General features: G+C 41.8%; 1 protein-coding gene across 1 annotated transcript in view; it reads right to left on the bottom strand.

Moving 5' to 3' along the window:
- Positions 1-13,290, bottom strand: part of NEO1 (neogenin 1) — a 214,842-nt gene extending 201,552 nt beyond the window's left edge. The window contains exons 1-2 of the mRNA XM_023753169.1: positions 13,257-13,290; positions 6,592-6,909 (exon numbers count right to left, since the gene is read on the bottom strand). Of these exons, the coding sequence (XP_023608937.1) occupies positions 6,592-6,909; positions 13,257-13,290 (352 nt within the window). The remainder of the gene's footprint in view (positions 1-6,591; positions 6,910-13,256) is intronic.
- Positions 13,291-17,001: the final 3,711 nt, after the last annotated feature.

Raw genomic sequence — 17,001 nt, 5'->3', positions numbered from 1 at the left:
GCTGTGAAGCAATGCGAGTTGCCGTGGGGCCTTGGGCCACGCTGCAGTTTGTTAGGTAGTTTTCAGATTGCAAAGGGGTAGGCCTTTCATATGCAAAAGCCTCCGTGCACGGCTTGGGCGGGGCGGGGTCCCAGGGATCAACAGGGCGGAGCAAGCAGCTATGGCTGCCCTCACAGGCCCCGCTTCTCAGTGTCCCGGCAATCGCTGCAAGCACCTCCAAGAGAAAGCTGCCCTTGAGTTCCAACCGATGCCAGACAGTCCAGTTTCTCCTGTATGAGTCTCGGTCCCCAGAGACTCGCCCGGAACTGGAGCTCAGAGCTTGAGACTCCCTACCGATTGAAAATGACAACCGTGTCCTCAGCCGCCAGCCCTCTCCGCGTGCGCCTCCATACCTCTGTACTTCACTTCCGCACCGCACCTCCTCCGAGTCTCGGTATGCTTTTCTCGTTCCTTCTAGTTGTAGAATTTCCACTCATCCAGCCTTCCTGTGGTTCTGGATGATGTCCCTTCCATCTTTTAGTTGTATTCTTGAAGTGGTTGTGCTAAACAGCAATCTCCGGTGTTTACCTATGCTGCCATCTTGGTTTTTTCCTGGAATTTACTCTTAATAGTTCAGAAAAACATTCAGAAAAAAAATGTGCTTTGGTATGTGCATATTGGGGGTGATGTGATAAGGCAGATGTGGTAAAATGTTAATAATGGTGAAGATTAAAATTGGATTTCTTGTTTCATTCTTGCAATGATTCCATAGGTTTGAAATTACTTCGAAATCAAATATTAACCAAAAAAAATGCAGTCATAAATACTCTATATAGCAGCGGTCGCCAACCGGTGGTCCGTGGACCACTGGTGGTCTGTGAGGTCCGAAAGGTTGGTGACCGCTGCTATATTGGCCACAGAACAAAGTGGTTGAGAGGATGAGTACCGGAGTCACAATCTGCACTGAATCCCAACTGCACAACTTCATTTGTAACTGTGTGATGTTGGCAAGTTACCTAACCACTAAGCCTCAGTTTCTTCATTAGTAAAATCAGAACAGTAACAGCCCTCATAACGTTATAAAGGTTAAACACTTAACTAATTAAATACTTAAATAATTCATATAGTGAATACTGCCTAGCACATAAATACTCAATAAATATAGGTACTATTACTAACAATAATATCTAAAAAGTGATATTATTGAATATGCTTGCAATACAATAAAATGACTTGATATATATGAAACAAACAATACAATAAATGTTTGTATATATGAACTCTAACCAATATGCTCAGAATACAATATTGTAAATACAATATTGAATACAATATTATTGTACATGCTCGGAATACAATAAAATGTTTCTTTAAGGACTAACAAATTATGAGAAACAACTACAAATCTTCTAGTTTTATGATGGTTAATCAGTCCTTATGTAAATGACACACATATGCAGGTTGTCCGGCTGTGTCACAAATTTTTATTTTTTGTTTCAAGGGGATTTTGAAGAAAAGAAATAAAGGTAAAATTAACAAAATATCCACTTCTCAGAAATCAGAAAATTAGAAGGAAATAAAAGTAAACACAGAAACTAACAAAAGGGGGAAAAGTAATTTAGAATGAAACCAAGAGCTAGTTCTATTTTTTCTAAAGTCAAAATATTCTTCCTCCTTAGGTCTCATGAAAATGAATAAGTTTTAAAAACATAAAACTACAACTACATATGGGGAGTCCACAGACAAATTTCTAAAAGTTTCTGAATAAAGAAAGCAGATGGAGTAACTAGTAACTGACAATGAGGCAGAAAATGCTGCAGCTTCTCGTGCGCACAAGCAGGAGGCCACTTTGTCCTGCTGCTTTGGAAAAATTGCAGAAGAAAAGAGAGAGAGTGGGAATGGAGCTGCCAAGAAGGAATTAACAATGTCTGTATTTAGAACACACAGTTCCCCACCTTTGAGCTCAAAATACTCATAGCCATGGTACTGCCCAAGCAGTAAAACAAAAAATTTTCTGCTGTGGAGAAATGAGACAGCCCAGAGAAAAGGACCGTTCATATTTAATTCTATCAGCTGTCTACTTAGTATTCTTTCAAAAATTCCTCATCTTGATTGACTGGCCACAATCAGTTCCTATTGCTTGCAACCAAAGAACTCTAACCAATAGTCTTTTAGAATGGCAATTTGGCAATATCTTTTTTTATAAGTTTTACCGAGATACAATTAATATAGCATAAAGTTTACCATTTAAAATACACAATACAATGGTTTTAGTATATACACAGAGTTCTGCAACCATCACTATAATTTTAGAACATTTTATCATCCCCCCAAAAAACCTTGTCCTCACTTGCATCATTCCCCATACCCACCTATATCCTTATCCCCTCATCCTCAGCCCTAGAAAACCAACAATCTTTTGGCTCTCTATATATTTACCTATTCTGGGTTTCATATATATCAAGTCATACAATATGTGGTCTTTTGTAACTGGCTTCTTTAAGTCAGTATAATGTTTTTAAGACATCCACATTGCAGTATATATCAGAACTTCATTCTTCTTATCCTATACTCGAGGCCCGACGTACAAAATTTGTGCAAGAGTAAGCCTTCCTTCCCCCAGCTGCTGGCACCAGCTTCCATCTGGCACCCAGGACCCGGGCTTCCCTCCAGCCACCATCAGGCACCCCGGACCTGGGCTTTGCTCCGGCTGCCAGCAGGCACCTGGGACCCAGGCTTCTCTCCGGCCCCTGCTTCATCCAGAAGGACGTCCGGAGTGACTTCTGGTCTAATTAGCTTATTACCCTTTTATTATTATCTATACTAATAAGAGGGTAATAAGCTAATTAGATTGGGAGACCTTCCGGTCATCCTTCTGGACAAAGCCATGGTGGTGGGGCCGAGGCAGAGGCGGTTAGGGGTGATCAGGCCAGCAGGGGAGGGCAGTTGGGAGCAAGCAGGCCGGTGGGGGGGGGGAGAACAGTTGGGGGCGAGCAGGCCGGCTGGGGGAGCAGTTGGGGACGAGCATGCCGGCGGGGTGGGGACAGTTGGGGGGGAGCAGTCCAGCAGGGGCGGGCAGTTAGAGGTGATCAGGCTGGAAGGGGGGGCAGTTGGGGTTGATCAAGCCGGCAGCAGTGTGGTTAGGGGCGATCAGGCAGGCAGGCAGGCAGGTGAGCGGTTAGGAGCCAGCAGTCCCAGATTATGAGAGGGATGTCCGACTGCCAGTTTAGGCCCAATCCCCGAGGGGTCCCAGATTGGAGAGGGTGCAGGCCGGGCTGAGGGACACCCCCTCCCGTGCACGAATTTCATGCACTGGGACACTAGTAGATAATAAAAGCCTAATATGCTAAGTGTCCAGTTGTCCATTCAACCAAAGTGTAATATGCTAATGATATGCTAAGGCCGCTCAACCACTCGCTATGACGTGCACTGACCACCAGGGGGAAGACAGTCAACTGGTCGACCAGTTGGTATGATTTGCACTGACCACCGGGGGGCAGACAGTCAACCGGTAGGTTAGCTTGCTGCTGGGGTCTGGCTGATCGGGACTGAGCGAGACGGGATGGACATGCCCTGGAGCCCTCCCACGGTCCCTCCCCGGCTGGCCAACCTCCCGCATCCCTGATCATGCACCAGTGGGGTCCCTCAGCCTGGCCTGCACCCTCTCACACTCCGGGACCCCTCAGGGGATATCAGAGAGCCAGTTTCAGCCCAATCCTGCAGGCCAGGCTGAGGGACCCCGCTGGTGCACGAATTCATGCACCGGGCCTCTAGTTGCCAAATAATATTCCACATATGAATACACCACATTTGTTTATCCATCCTTCACTTGATATTCATGTACACTGTTTCACTTTTTGGCTATTATGAACAATGCTGCTATAAACATTCATGTACAAATTGTTGTGTGAACATATCTTTTTCTTTTCTCTTGGTTATTAGGTACCTAACGAAATTTCTCAGTCATATGGTTGGTTAACATTTTGAGGAACCGTGAGACAATCCAGTGCTAATTTTTAAAATCACACACACACACGAAGTATACCCTGTGATCCAGCAATTAGTAAAATTACTAAGCCTAGTAATCTTTTCTATAAAAATAAAGATTTACAAAGTTGTTCATTATAGTACTGCCTATAACATCATAAGACAAACAATGAGACAAGGAAAAAGAATAATAGTTTGAAACTGAAATAGTCTAAAAAGACAATTACTAAGTAAAACGTGAAATCCTGGACCAGAAAGGAAAGAAAGGACCAGAAAGGTATAAGTTTCTGCCTTTTTTTTTTTTCCTGGTAAGATCAATTGAGATAACCATTGATATCCATATGACCATTCATCAAAAAGGGGATCTTTAGATAATTCACAATATATCTATAAGTGAATATGATGTAACTATTAAAAAAGAACTTCTATTCATTTCTTAGTTTAGACATTATTTCCTCCTGATACTCAGGCCAAGAGCAGGTTAAACAACTCTCCTATAGAATCTTGCAGCCAACATTTTTATCATCTTGTATTAACACTGCCTGCTACTTAAATATTAGGTTAAAAAAACACATTTCCTCTAAGATATGAAAGTTAAGAGGAAGAATGAACAAAACTAGCAGAGAAGAGAGGAAAAGGTGGAGGACAGGATTAATAGGCAATGGGGAAGCCATGAGCAAAAGTCAGAGGCAGAGAAGGAAAGGGAACTGAAAACATTCAGTACTGCCACAGCTTAAAATGTAGTGATGGTGGTGCTGGAGGCAGGGAGCAGGATGAAGTGGTGAGAAATGAAACTGACCCTGGCTGGTTTGGCTCACTGGATAGAGCGTCAGCTTGTGGACTGCAGGGTCAAGGGCACATGCCCGGGTTGTGGGCTCAATCCCCAGTGTGGGGCATGCAGGAAGCAGCCAATCAATGATTCTCTCTCATCATTGATGTTTCTCTCCTCCCTTTCTCTCTGAAATCAATAAAAATATTTTTTTAAAAAGAAATCAAGCTAAAGAAGTAGAATCCAGCTCATGAAAGGACTCAAGAAGTCTAGACATTAACCTCATGTTACTAGAGAGTCACTAAGGTATGAGAAACATTGTGGAGATGGATTGGAAGAAGAGAAGGATAAGTTGGCAGACAGTTACACGGCTGTGGTGAGTAGCCTTAGAAAGGAGAATGTGAATCAAGTAGAGAAATTAGGAAGCAGAATTCACTGGATTTGGTGATGGGATGTGAGGTACAGCTGAGAGGAAGTAGTCATGACTAAAACCCACTTTAAAAACATAAATGATAAACAAGAGGTGACCTAAATGACATTGTAGGGGCAGTCATGATGCTAACTTATTTATCAACATGTTGGAGAATGGCTAGCAAAGAGATTTTAAAAATAAGAAAAGGCAGATTGTCAAGAGGGCTGACTTTATTTTTTCCATACTCAATCCATAATTATGGAGTAACTACAATAGCCTTCTATGGCACCCAATACAACTTTGAGTATTGGGCTCCAAAGAGGAAAAGAGTCATCATACTCTGAATAAATGAGCAAATACAACCTGGAGTGAGCACAAACAGGGAGCCATGACCTGCAATGGGAATGATATGGGAAACTACAGTCTCAGTCATATTCTTTTTTCACATGTTAGCATTTCACCAAGTGAGTATAAATATTAAGTCTTAATCATAATACAATTTTTGAACAATGTGAAACTTAACCAAAACTAACTACTTCACCTGGTATTCAAGTGAAGAAATCTAGATCTGAGGAATGCCAGTCTCTAATACAAGACAGATATGACTTATGTAGGAACCACATCTTACTCTCCTAGATCCTTAATTTTTTTTAAACTTTCCATCATTCTTCAAAAAAGATGGTCTATCATGGACCAGACTGTCGAATTGCAGAGGGAAGGCGGGGTGGATGCATGGGTGGGAAGAGATCAACCAAAGAACTTGTATGCATGTAAGTATAACCCATGGAAACAGACAATAGGGTAGTAAAGGCCTGAAGTAGGGGGCGGGGGCAGGCTAGAAGAGGGGGTCATTGTGGGGGGAAGGGAGAGGGGGACATATGTAATACTTTCAACAATAAAGATTAAAAAAAAAAAGTATGTGCTACAAGAAAGTGAATATTTCTCTCCTTAAAACTTTCTGCTCTTCACCTTAATATATATATAGCCTACAGCTTTTAAAATGAATTTTCCAATTAAATGTTGTTTTCTTGGTTAAGGCACAAAGGAACCAAGAATCTGGCTATACTTCAAGTTTTCCAAAGCCATACTAAATGGTAATGCAGGGTAGGATAAAAGTTAGCAACTAAAGTGACTCAATTTTTCTATACAACTTCCTCTGTCATTTCTAAGTTAAAAAGAAAAGAAAACAAAAAGAACTGGCTCAGTACTTCTGATAGCAACCTTAAGCCATGTAAATCATCAGAAAGTGGGAAGTGCTAAAGTTTATTCCCCACAGCACTGAGCAAGTCCTAGATAATGAGTAATCAATTGATACTTGTTAAATATTTAAAGAGTGTATCTGCTGTTACCAGTTAAATTAAAAGTCTAGGATAATAATGCTTTTATCAAGATTTACCCTTTATAAAACTTTGAAAATACCAATGAATCATTTAACAAAACTTACCTGCTACTGTGAGCTTGGCTGTTCTGCTGACAATAGTTCCAAGACTCTCAACAGTGGCCACACACTGATAATAACCTTCATCAGGTTTATTGTGTTTGGAATGCACCACATTGCTGATAAATAAAGACCCATCTGGGAGAAGCTGGCGTCGATCATCTGATACTAAATTTAAAAATGTTCCATCTTTTTTCCATTCAATTTTTGGAGAAGGCTGAGAATATGCTGAACAATTTAATACAACAGAAGAGCCTCTAGTTGAGAGTGTATCCGTTGGCTCCACCAGAAAATAAAATGGAGTGAATGTTCGAATGCTGGATCCTACAAAAATAATAAAAAAAAAAGGAACAAAGTTATGAAAAACTTTCTTCTACTATTTCAGTAATAAAATATATTGTGTCCAAAAATTATTTACAAATAGTTAAGTTCTGAGGGTATGATACATAAATAAAGTCATTTTACTATGAATATCTAATAAATAAATATTATCTTTTACTAGGAAATCAAAATTTGACCCATTTAGAAGAACATTAGAAGAATGATCCAAGATAGTCATGGAGGAGGTGGACATTATACTCATCTCTTCCCATACCCAAACTGTAATTACAACTAAACTTAAGAACAATCACCCTGAATAACCATCTGAAGACTAGCTGAAAAGAAGTCTTATTACCAAGGATTTACAGAAGAACCCACACTGAGACTGGTAGGAAGGGCAGAGATGCAAAAAGGGCTGGCCATCTCAGCTGCAAAGGTGCCCATGAGGAGCATGTGGTCTTAAACTCATGCCAGGCTCCCCAGCCCAGAGCACCAGAGCTGCGAAGAGGAGGCCACATAACATCTGGCTGTAAAAATCAGCAGGGATTCTGCCTACCAAGGAGAAACAAGAATCTGCTAGAAACCCAACCATCCTCTTAAAGGGCCGAGGCACAAAATCTTATTTGCGGCCACTCACCCTAGGCTCCAGCAGAGGGAGGGTGGATCGGAGCAGAGTAGAGTCCTGTAAAGGAGAGACTGGGTTGTGTGGCTTGAGAGAGAGAGAGCTGAAGGGACAGCCGCCAGGGTCCGTGTAATGAGTCCCTCCCTATATCACCCACAGATGCCATATTTCAGGGTAACCACTCCCCTCCATACCACATCAGCCTGAAGAAATGCACTAGTCCCATCCTCCCAACTCGCAGTCATCCTGCACTGCCAGGCTCATGCCCTGCAGAAAAGTCAGCTGGATGTGTGGCCTGTAGTGAAGACTTTCTTGAAAGACTCCTGAAGAAGTCTAGGTAGACTGGAGGAGAGACTGAGTTGTGTGGCTTTAAAGTGGGGGCCATTTTTCCCTCGCACTTTTGATGGACGCCACCTTTCCTATGCAAAGCCCTCCCTGCACATGGCCAAATCTTGGTGGTTTTAGCCTGATGAACTCTGCTGCCCTCCACAAAGGGTGGCAAGCTGGCCTGGTATCCTGAGACTTTTACTGAGTGGCCTCAAAACCAGCACCAGTGTTGAGGTTGAATCTGTATCAATCTGGCGAACACCACTCACTCCTACCTGGTGATGCACTGAAAAACTACCTCATACAACTCGTGTACCACCCAGACACTCTTTAAGTGACAGAGCCTAATAGGCAGCGAGCAGGTGGATGCAGATCTCAGGGTGCCTTGGGTCTTTTGGAGACCAACCCCTGGGCTCTGCACTGATGGAAGAAAACTTTGATGTACAGCTTGGCCCCTCCCATGCATCCTGACGGCCAACAGAAGCAGCCATAAACTACAGATTGCTTTATAGCTCCAAACAGGTGGCCCAGGGCCAGTCACAGACAGTGCTTGGCACTGACCTGCCCCAGAGTCCCTCCCAAGAGGCCCCAGAACAACACACCCGGTGGCGGACTTCACACCACAGCAGAGCATGGAACAATTAGCTCCACAAGCAGCACACCCAAAGATCTCAGCACATACCAGGCACTGCTGGGGACAAATCCACTTCGTGGGATCAGCCCTCGCTCAGAAGCTGGTCAGGGTCAATCCCCACAGTCAGTCAGTCTGAGGGCCCACCCCACTGACAGATGGGCCAACAGCAATCAAGACTAAATTACAATGGGAGATTTCAACAAGGAACATTCCTGTAGCACCTTGCTTGATTGCACCACTAAGCCCCACAGGACACCTACTACAAAAGGCCACCATACTAACACTGGGAGGCAGAGTAGATCTACCTAATGTACAAAACAAATCGAGAGAGGCAGCTAAAACGGAGAGACAAAAAGCACGTTCCAAATGAAAAATAAAAAAATAAGAGAAATCCCCAGAAAAAGAACTAAATGAAATAGGCAAGCAATCTACCAGATAGAGTTCAAAACAATGGTTATAAGGATGCTCGAATGAACATAGGCGAAGAATATATGAACTCAGTGAGAACTTAAAAAGATATTTAAAATAAAAAAGGAATAGAAGCCATAAAAATTAACAAGTCCTAAATAAAGACTACAATATCTTAATGAAGAATACGTGAGAAAAAAATCAAGAAGAGGTGGGATGACACAGAGTAGTGAATTGGAAATTTGAAAGACAAAGTAGCAGAAAACAACCATGCAGAACAGCAAAAAGAAAAATGAAATTTAAATAAGGTAAGTATTAAGGGTACCAGAAAAGAGAGAGCAAGGAATTGAGCACCTACTTGAAGAAATAATGACTGAAACTTTCCTAAACTTGTGAAGGAAAAAAGACAAGTCCAGGAAGCGCAGCGAGTTACAAACAAAATGAACCCAAAAAGGCCCACACCAAGACACATCATAATTAAAATGGCAAAGGTTAAAGATAAAAAGAGAACCTTAAAAGGAGCAAGAAAAGACAGTTAATTATGGGAGCTACAAAAAGAGCTCCCATATGACTGTCAGCTGAATTCTCAACAAAAAACATTTTCAAGCCAGAAGGGACCAACTGGCATCAAATATTCAAAGTGATGCAAAGCAAGAACCTACAACTAAGACTACTCTACCCAGCAAGGATATCATTTAAAATTGGAAGAGAAATAAAGACCTTCCCAGACAAGAAAAAGCTAAAGGAGTTCATCACCAACAAACAAGTATTATAAGAAATGTTAAAGAGACTTCGTTAAGAAGGGGGGAAAAAAGAGGAACATAGTTATATAAACAATGGCAATAAATACATACCTATCAATAATCACTTTAAATGCAAATGAATTAAATGCTCCAATCAAAAGACACAGGGTTGCTAAATAGATTAAAAAAATAAGATGCATATATATGCTGTCTACAAGAAACACCTCAGAATGAAAAGATACACACAGTCTGAAAGGGGTGGAAAAATATATTTCAGGCAAATGGAAATGAAAAAAAAACTGGGGTAGCAACACTTATAACAGACAAATTAGATTTTAATACAAAGGCTATAATAAGAAAGTAATTAAATAATGATAAAGGGATCAATCCAACAAGAGAATATAACCCTTGTAAACATTTATGCACCCAACCTAGGAGCACTTAAATATGTAAAGCAAATACTGATGGACATAAAGAGAGACTGACAGTAATACGGTCATAGTAGGGGACTTTAACATCCCACTGACATCAATGATAGATCTTCCAGACAGAAAATCAACTAGGAAACAGTGGCCTGAAAGAACACAATAGACCGATGGATTTAATTGATATCTTCAGAGCATTTCACCCCTAAGCAGCAGAATATACATTCTTTTCAAGTACACATGGAACATTTTCTAAAATAGACCACATGTTAGGACACAAAACAAGTTTAATAAATTTAAGAAGACTGAAATCATATCAAGCATCTTCTCTGACCATAATGGTTTTTGAACCTAGAAATCAATTACAAGAAAAAAACTGAAAAACACACAAAAACATGAAGACTAAATAAGATGTTACCTAACAATGAATAATTAACAAGATAAAGGAAGAAATCAAAAGATACCTTGAGACAAATGAAAATACAGTCTAAAAATTACAATAAGTAAATAAATCAATGAAACCAACAGCTGTTTTTTTGAAAAGATAAACAAGATCAATAAACCTTTAACCAGACTTATCAAGATAAGAGAGTGTACCCAAATAAATAAAGTTAGAAATACAAAAAAATTATATGAAAATATCACAAACAACTATATGCCAATAGATTGGACAATCTAAAAGAAGTGGGTAAATTCCTAGAAATATACAATCTTCCAACACTGAATCAAGAGTAACAGAAAAATCTGAATGGAGTGATTAAAACTAATTAAAATTGAAGCATTGATCAAAAATTACTAAGAAACAAAAGTCCGGGACCAAATAGTTTCATAGATGAGTTTAGCAAACATTCAAAGGACTAACCCCTATCCTTCTCAAATTATTACAAAAAAATACAAGAGGAGGAAAGATTCCCAAACTCATTTTACAAGGCCAGCATTATCCTGATTCCAAAACCAGATAAGAACACTACAAAAAAAGAAAATTATAGGCCAATATCTCTGATGAACACAGGTTCAAAATCCTCACCAAAATACTAGCAAACCAAATTCAGCAATACATGAAAAAGATCATATACCATGATCAAGGGGGACTTATTTCTGGGATGCCAAGATGGTTCGACATCTGTAAATTCAACAAGGTGAAAGATAAAAAACCATATCATAACATCAATAGATGCAGAAAAAGCATTTGACAAAATCCAGCACCCATTTATTATTTTTTTATCTTTATTGTTGAAAGTATTACATATGTCCCCCTTTTCCCCCCATTGCCCTCTACCCTCCCTCCCTCCCTCCCCACCCTGGCCTTCACCACCCCATTCACTCTGTCTATGGGTTATACATATATGCATATGAGTTCACTGGTTGATCTCTTCCCCCCTCCAACACCCCCCCCCCGCCCGCCCGCCTGCCCGCCACCCTCCCCTGCCTTCCCTCTGGGATTTTGATGTTTCTATGTTACTGGGTCTATTTTTGTTCATCAGTTTATGTGTTCATTAGATTCCACATATGTGTGAGATCATATATGATAAAAACTCTCAGCAAAGTGGAAATAGAGAGACCATATCTCAACATAATAAAGGCCATATATGACAAATCCACAGCCAACATCATACTCAATGGGGAAAAGCTGAAAAGCATTTCCCTTGCAATCAGGAATAAGACAGGGATAGCCACTCTCACCCCTCTCAACACAGTAATGAAAGACCTAGTCATAGCAATCAGACAAAAAGAAGAAATAAAAGGCATTCAAATTAGAAAGGGAAGAGATAAAACTGTCATTATTTGCAGATGACATGATACTGTATATAGAGAAACCTAAAGATTCCACACAAAAAACTACTAGAACTGATAAAATGAATTCCATAAAGTAGCAGGATTCAAAATAAATATTCAGAAATAAGTTGCATTTTTATACACCAATTAGAGGCCCAGTGCACAAAATTTGTGCATGGGGGGGGGGGCGGGGTGGATGTCCCTCAGCCAGGCCTACACCCTCTCACAATTGGGCCTTTCGGGGGATGTCCGACTGCCAGTTTAGGCCCAATCCGCAGGGATCCGGGACCAACGGCTCCTAACCACTCGCCTGCCTGCCTGATCACCCCTAACCACTCTGCCTGCATGCCTCCCTGATCGCCCCTAACCACTTGCCTGCCTGCCTCATCGCCCCTATTTGCCTGCCTGCCTATCTCATTGCCCCGAACCGCCTCTGCCTGCCTGCCTGATCACCCCTAACCACCTCTACCTGCCTGTGTCATCGTCCCTAACCACTCGTGTGCCTGCCTCATCGCCCTGTCTCTGGTCATTCCACTGTTTATTTCACTGGCCTTTTATTGTCTACTAGTGGCCTGGCACATGAAATTTGTGCACGGGGGGGAGGTTCCCTCAGCCCAGCCTGCACCCTCTCCAATCGGGGACCCCTTGGGGGATGTCCAACTGCTAGTTGGACATCCCTCTCACAATTTGGGACCCCTGGCTCCTAACCGCTCACCTGCCTGCTTGCCTAATCGCCCCTAACTCCCTCTGCCTGCCTGCCTAATCGCCCCTAACTGCCCTCCCTTGCAGGCCTGATCTCACCCCCAACTGCCCTCCCCTGCCAGCCTGATCTCGCCCCCAATGGCCCTCCCCTGCCGGCCTGATCTTGCCCCCAACTGCCAGCCTGATTGCCCCTAACCCCCTGCCGGCCTGATCTCCATTGAGTTGGGGGCTGGGATGTTGGGAGTCCTGCTGGGGGAGGCAGAGCCGCAGCATGGCCCCTGCCCCCACCACTATGACTTTGTCCGGAAGGAAGTTGGACATCTGGAAGATGGCCGATCGACCCGGTCTAATTAGCATATTACCCTTTTATTAATATAGATAATAATAAAAATGTAATATGCAAATCGAACGGCCAAACAGTGGAACGACTGTCTGGATGACCTTCTGGACAAAGCCGGGGCTGCAAGGGCCAAAGCAACAGGCTGGCTGCGAGGGCCAAGGAGGCTAGGGCTAGCTGCAAGGGCTGAGGCAGCTGGGGCTGCGAAGGCCTACTCGTGCACGATTTTCATGCATCGGGCCTCTAGTATAGGATAATGAATTATCAGAAAGTGAAACTAAAAAAAAAACAATCCCTCCTTGGCCAGTGGCTCAGTTGGTTGGAGCATTGTCTGTACACCAAAAGGTTGCCATTCCAAAAGTAAGGAATCTCTTACCCTTTGCAACAGCATAGATGAACCTGGAGACCATTCTGCTAAGTAAAATAAGCCAGTCAGAGAAAATACAAATATCACATGATCTCACTCATATGTGAAATCTAATGAACAAAATAAACTGACAAACAAAATAGATCCAGAGACATGGAAACATGGAACAGACTGAGGAATCTAAGAAAGAAGAGGGGCAGGGCGGGAAGAGATTAACCAAAGAACTTACAAGCATATATGCATTACCCACTGACACAGAAAATAGTGTGGTGAAAGCCATGTGTGTGTGGGAAGGGGGTGGGGGTGCTGGGTGGAGAGGGTCAATTGGGGGGAGGGGGTATATGTAATACTTTCAACAATAAAGATAAATTTTTTAAAAAGATACCCAGGAAGGAAGGAAGGAAGAAAGGGAGGGAGGGAGGGAGGGAGGGAGGGAGGGAGGGAGGGAGGGAGGGAACAGTATGGAATTTACTCAAAAAATTAAAAATCGAACTACCATTTTACCCACTGATCCCACTTCTAGGAGTGAAGGCCTTGGGTGGGGCAGGCTAGGAGGAGGGAGGTAAAGGGGGGGAAGATTTGGGGACATCTGTAATACCGTCAGCAATAAAAAAAAAATTAAATATACATATAAAATGTTTTAAAAATTATTGTGTTCAAAGTGAAATTTTCTATGAAACATAAAAGAAACAGATAACTAAAATGGTTTTCTGCTAAAGAGGTATCTTTTCTATGCTTACTAGCTGCATTTCTTTCATAAATTCACTACACAAACACTGTGTCCATTCATCCTATTAATTTAAAAGCAACCTTTGGACATAGCTATCATGTTTTGCAAATATTCTTTTTTCTATTTTGACTTTATGATTTTTATACTGAGGAGACAGAGGAAAGCTAGATAGATATAGATAGGGACTGGGATCATGAGGGGGGGGGGGAGGAGGGAGTAGAACCGGGACCCCAAATAGGCAAAGTTACTAAGGCACCCCATCTGGGTGGGGAAGGAAGCACGCGTGCGAGAGGCATGAACTTTAAAATATATGAATATTACTAAGGCAGGCAGCTTGCAGATAACCAATCACAAGGCAGTAAGGTGTATAAAACCAATCCCAAGGATGTTGCTAAGGCAAAATTCTTTGAAAGAACCAATCAGGAACTAACAAGCTATACACAAAAAAGTACACTACTACCACTACCACCACCACCATCACCCTCTCTAGATTCTTGAGTTGATGGCAGGAGACATGCTCCCCTGTGCCCACGTGGCTTATGGCCATATGGGATTCTAAACATGGACTAATAGGCTTTAACGCCCGACTGTGACATGGAAAGGAAGCTCTGGACACTGGCCTGCTCCTGGAACCCCAGCTGCACCTTTTCCAGGAATGGCTTCTCCCAATAAACTTTGTTTCCTCAAACTAGTTTTGTCTGTGACTTCATTCTTCAATTTCATAAGACAAGGAACTCAGACTCACACCTTACATTTTAGTTTCAGTACTAAGAAAATAAATTTTAACTCCATAAAATAAATCTGTTATACTTTAAAAGGCCTTCTTTATCACAAGATTATAAAAACTTAATTTTGTGCTAGTACTTTTGTGGTTTCATTTTTAGATACATATTTAATCTTCATGTAGAGTTCATTCTAATGTAAAGAGCACAGGAAGAATCCGTTCAATCTTTTAAGTCCTTGGCCAGTTATTTGAACATGGGAAGAACATAATTATTTTCTACTGAAGCAATGAAGCATAGTATCATTCATCTCGGGTAAAAACTGCTGTTGAAATTTTAACCCTGCTGTTCTGGTTTCTGTACACCTGCTTGCTTAAACAATAGGGTAGTTGCCTCAGTTTCCAGATTGAGACCTGGAAACTCACGTAAATCACCCCATTACGTTGCCAATCCATATCACAAAGGCTATTCTCCTGTGTCTGAGGACCAGAACCACAAAATTGCTTTCCTTAACTCAGTGGCTCTGGGAATACTTTCCAGTGACTCAGTGGCTCCAGGAACTGAAACTATAGATAACCTTTAAAGATTATTAACTTTACTCAATTCTAAAACTGCTTTTGTAAGATAATTCCACATTCCAATGTCTAGCAGGATGTGGTTTTTGCCTTTATAAGATGGCTACTGCCCTCACTCATACACTATGAGATTTGGAGAGCATTTGCCCCCTAGTAGTCGCTGGCTTTGAAATAAATGTGGCTTCTTAATTCGACTTCTTGAGGCGTCTTTGTGTGATTCGCGGGGTACACTACAACACTACAAACCTTATATTTTCAGCCAGAGAAAGTTACTGACCAACTACTTTGTGAGCAACTCATACTGTAATCAGATTTCTTCATGGGAATAATCTGTGAGGTTTAGGCCAATAAATAAAACACGCTGCCTTTTAAATATATCTACACAACCCTTTATTTATAAACTAGAGGCCCGATGCACGAAATTCATAAGGGGCTTGGCCCGCCGCTGCCACCATGGCTGCAGGCCTCTGCCTCAGTCCCCGCCTGCCACAGCTTCGTCCAGAAGGAAGGAAATCCAGAAGGACATCCGGTCTAATTAGCATATTATGCTCTTATTATTATAGATTATTTACATTATGAATCTAAGGAGGGCACTAATTATTTGATTACATGATGAAAGAATAGTTCAAAATAAATGCAAAACACAGTTAAAGAGAAAAGGAAATAATACACACTTATTTTAATGTTTTCCCAACACTTAAAATGACAAGGAAATTCCAAACTAATCACCCTTTCCCAAACACCATGAGGGGGTCTCTTCACACCCATTTGATGAGTATGAAATTGATTCTTTAAGTCTTAAAATTCTTGTTTTTGTTGTTGTTAATCCTCACCCAAGGATATTTTTTCCATTGATTTTGAGAGAGAGTAGAAGGGTGGAGGAGAAAAATAGAGAAACATAGATGTCAGAGAGACACACTGATTGACTGGTTGCCTCCCGAAGCACCCAGACTGGGGCTGAGGATCAAAACTGTAACCCAGGTATATGTCCTTAAACAGGAATCAAAACCGAGACACTTTGGTACACCAGCTGACGCTCTAACCACTGAACAATACAAGACGGGGCTCCTTAAGTAGGTTTTTTTTTTAAATTAAATCTTTATTGTTTAGATTATTACAGTTGTTCCTCTTTTTTCCCCCCATAGCTTCCCTCCACTCGGTTCCCACCCCCCCTGCCCTTACCCCCACCCCACCCCCGCACTGTCCTCATGCATAGGTGTACAATTTTTGTCCAGTCTCTTCCCGCACCCCCACACCCCTTCCCCCCACCCCCGAACAGTCAGTCCACTCCCTTTCTATGCCCCTGATTCTATTATATTCACCAGTTTATTCGGTTCATCAGATTATTTATTCACTTGATTTTTAGATTCACTTGGTGATAGATGTGTATTTGTTGGTCATAGTTTGTATCTTTACCTTTTCCTTCTGCTTCCTCTTCTTAAAGGATACCTGTCAGCTTTTCATATAATACGGGGGAGGGGGGGAGGGACTCCTGTAGGTTTTTCGTATCAGTGAAGGTCTTTATTTAACCTTCTAGTTCTGAATGATAGATTTGCGGGGGGAAAGCAAGCTTGGATATAAGCTCATGCTATTCATCACTTTTGATATCTCTTGCGTCTCCCGTTCCGGCGCGCGCAAGGTCAATTGAGAATCCAGCTGACGATCAGATGGTGACTTGCATTAGGAGAAAGTCGACTGGTTTGTCGCCTAGCCGCCGTTAAAGAGTA

This window comes from Myotis lucifugus, unplaced genomic scaffold (genome assembly GCF_000147115.1).
Source record: "Myotis lucifugus unplaced genomic scaffold, Myoluc2.0 scaffold_41, whole genome shotgun sequence".
NCBI classification, from domain to species: Eukaryota; Metazoa; Chordata; class Mammalia; order Chiroptera; family Vespertilionidae; genus Myotis; species Myotis lucifugus.
The sequence above is the reverse complement of the archived record's forward strand: the minus strand, read 5'-3'. Positions and strand labels throughout refer to the sequence as shown.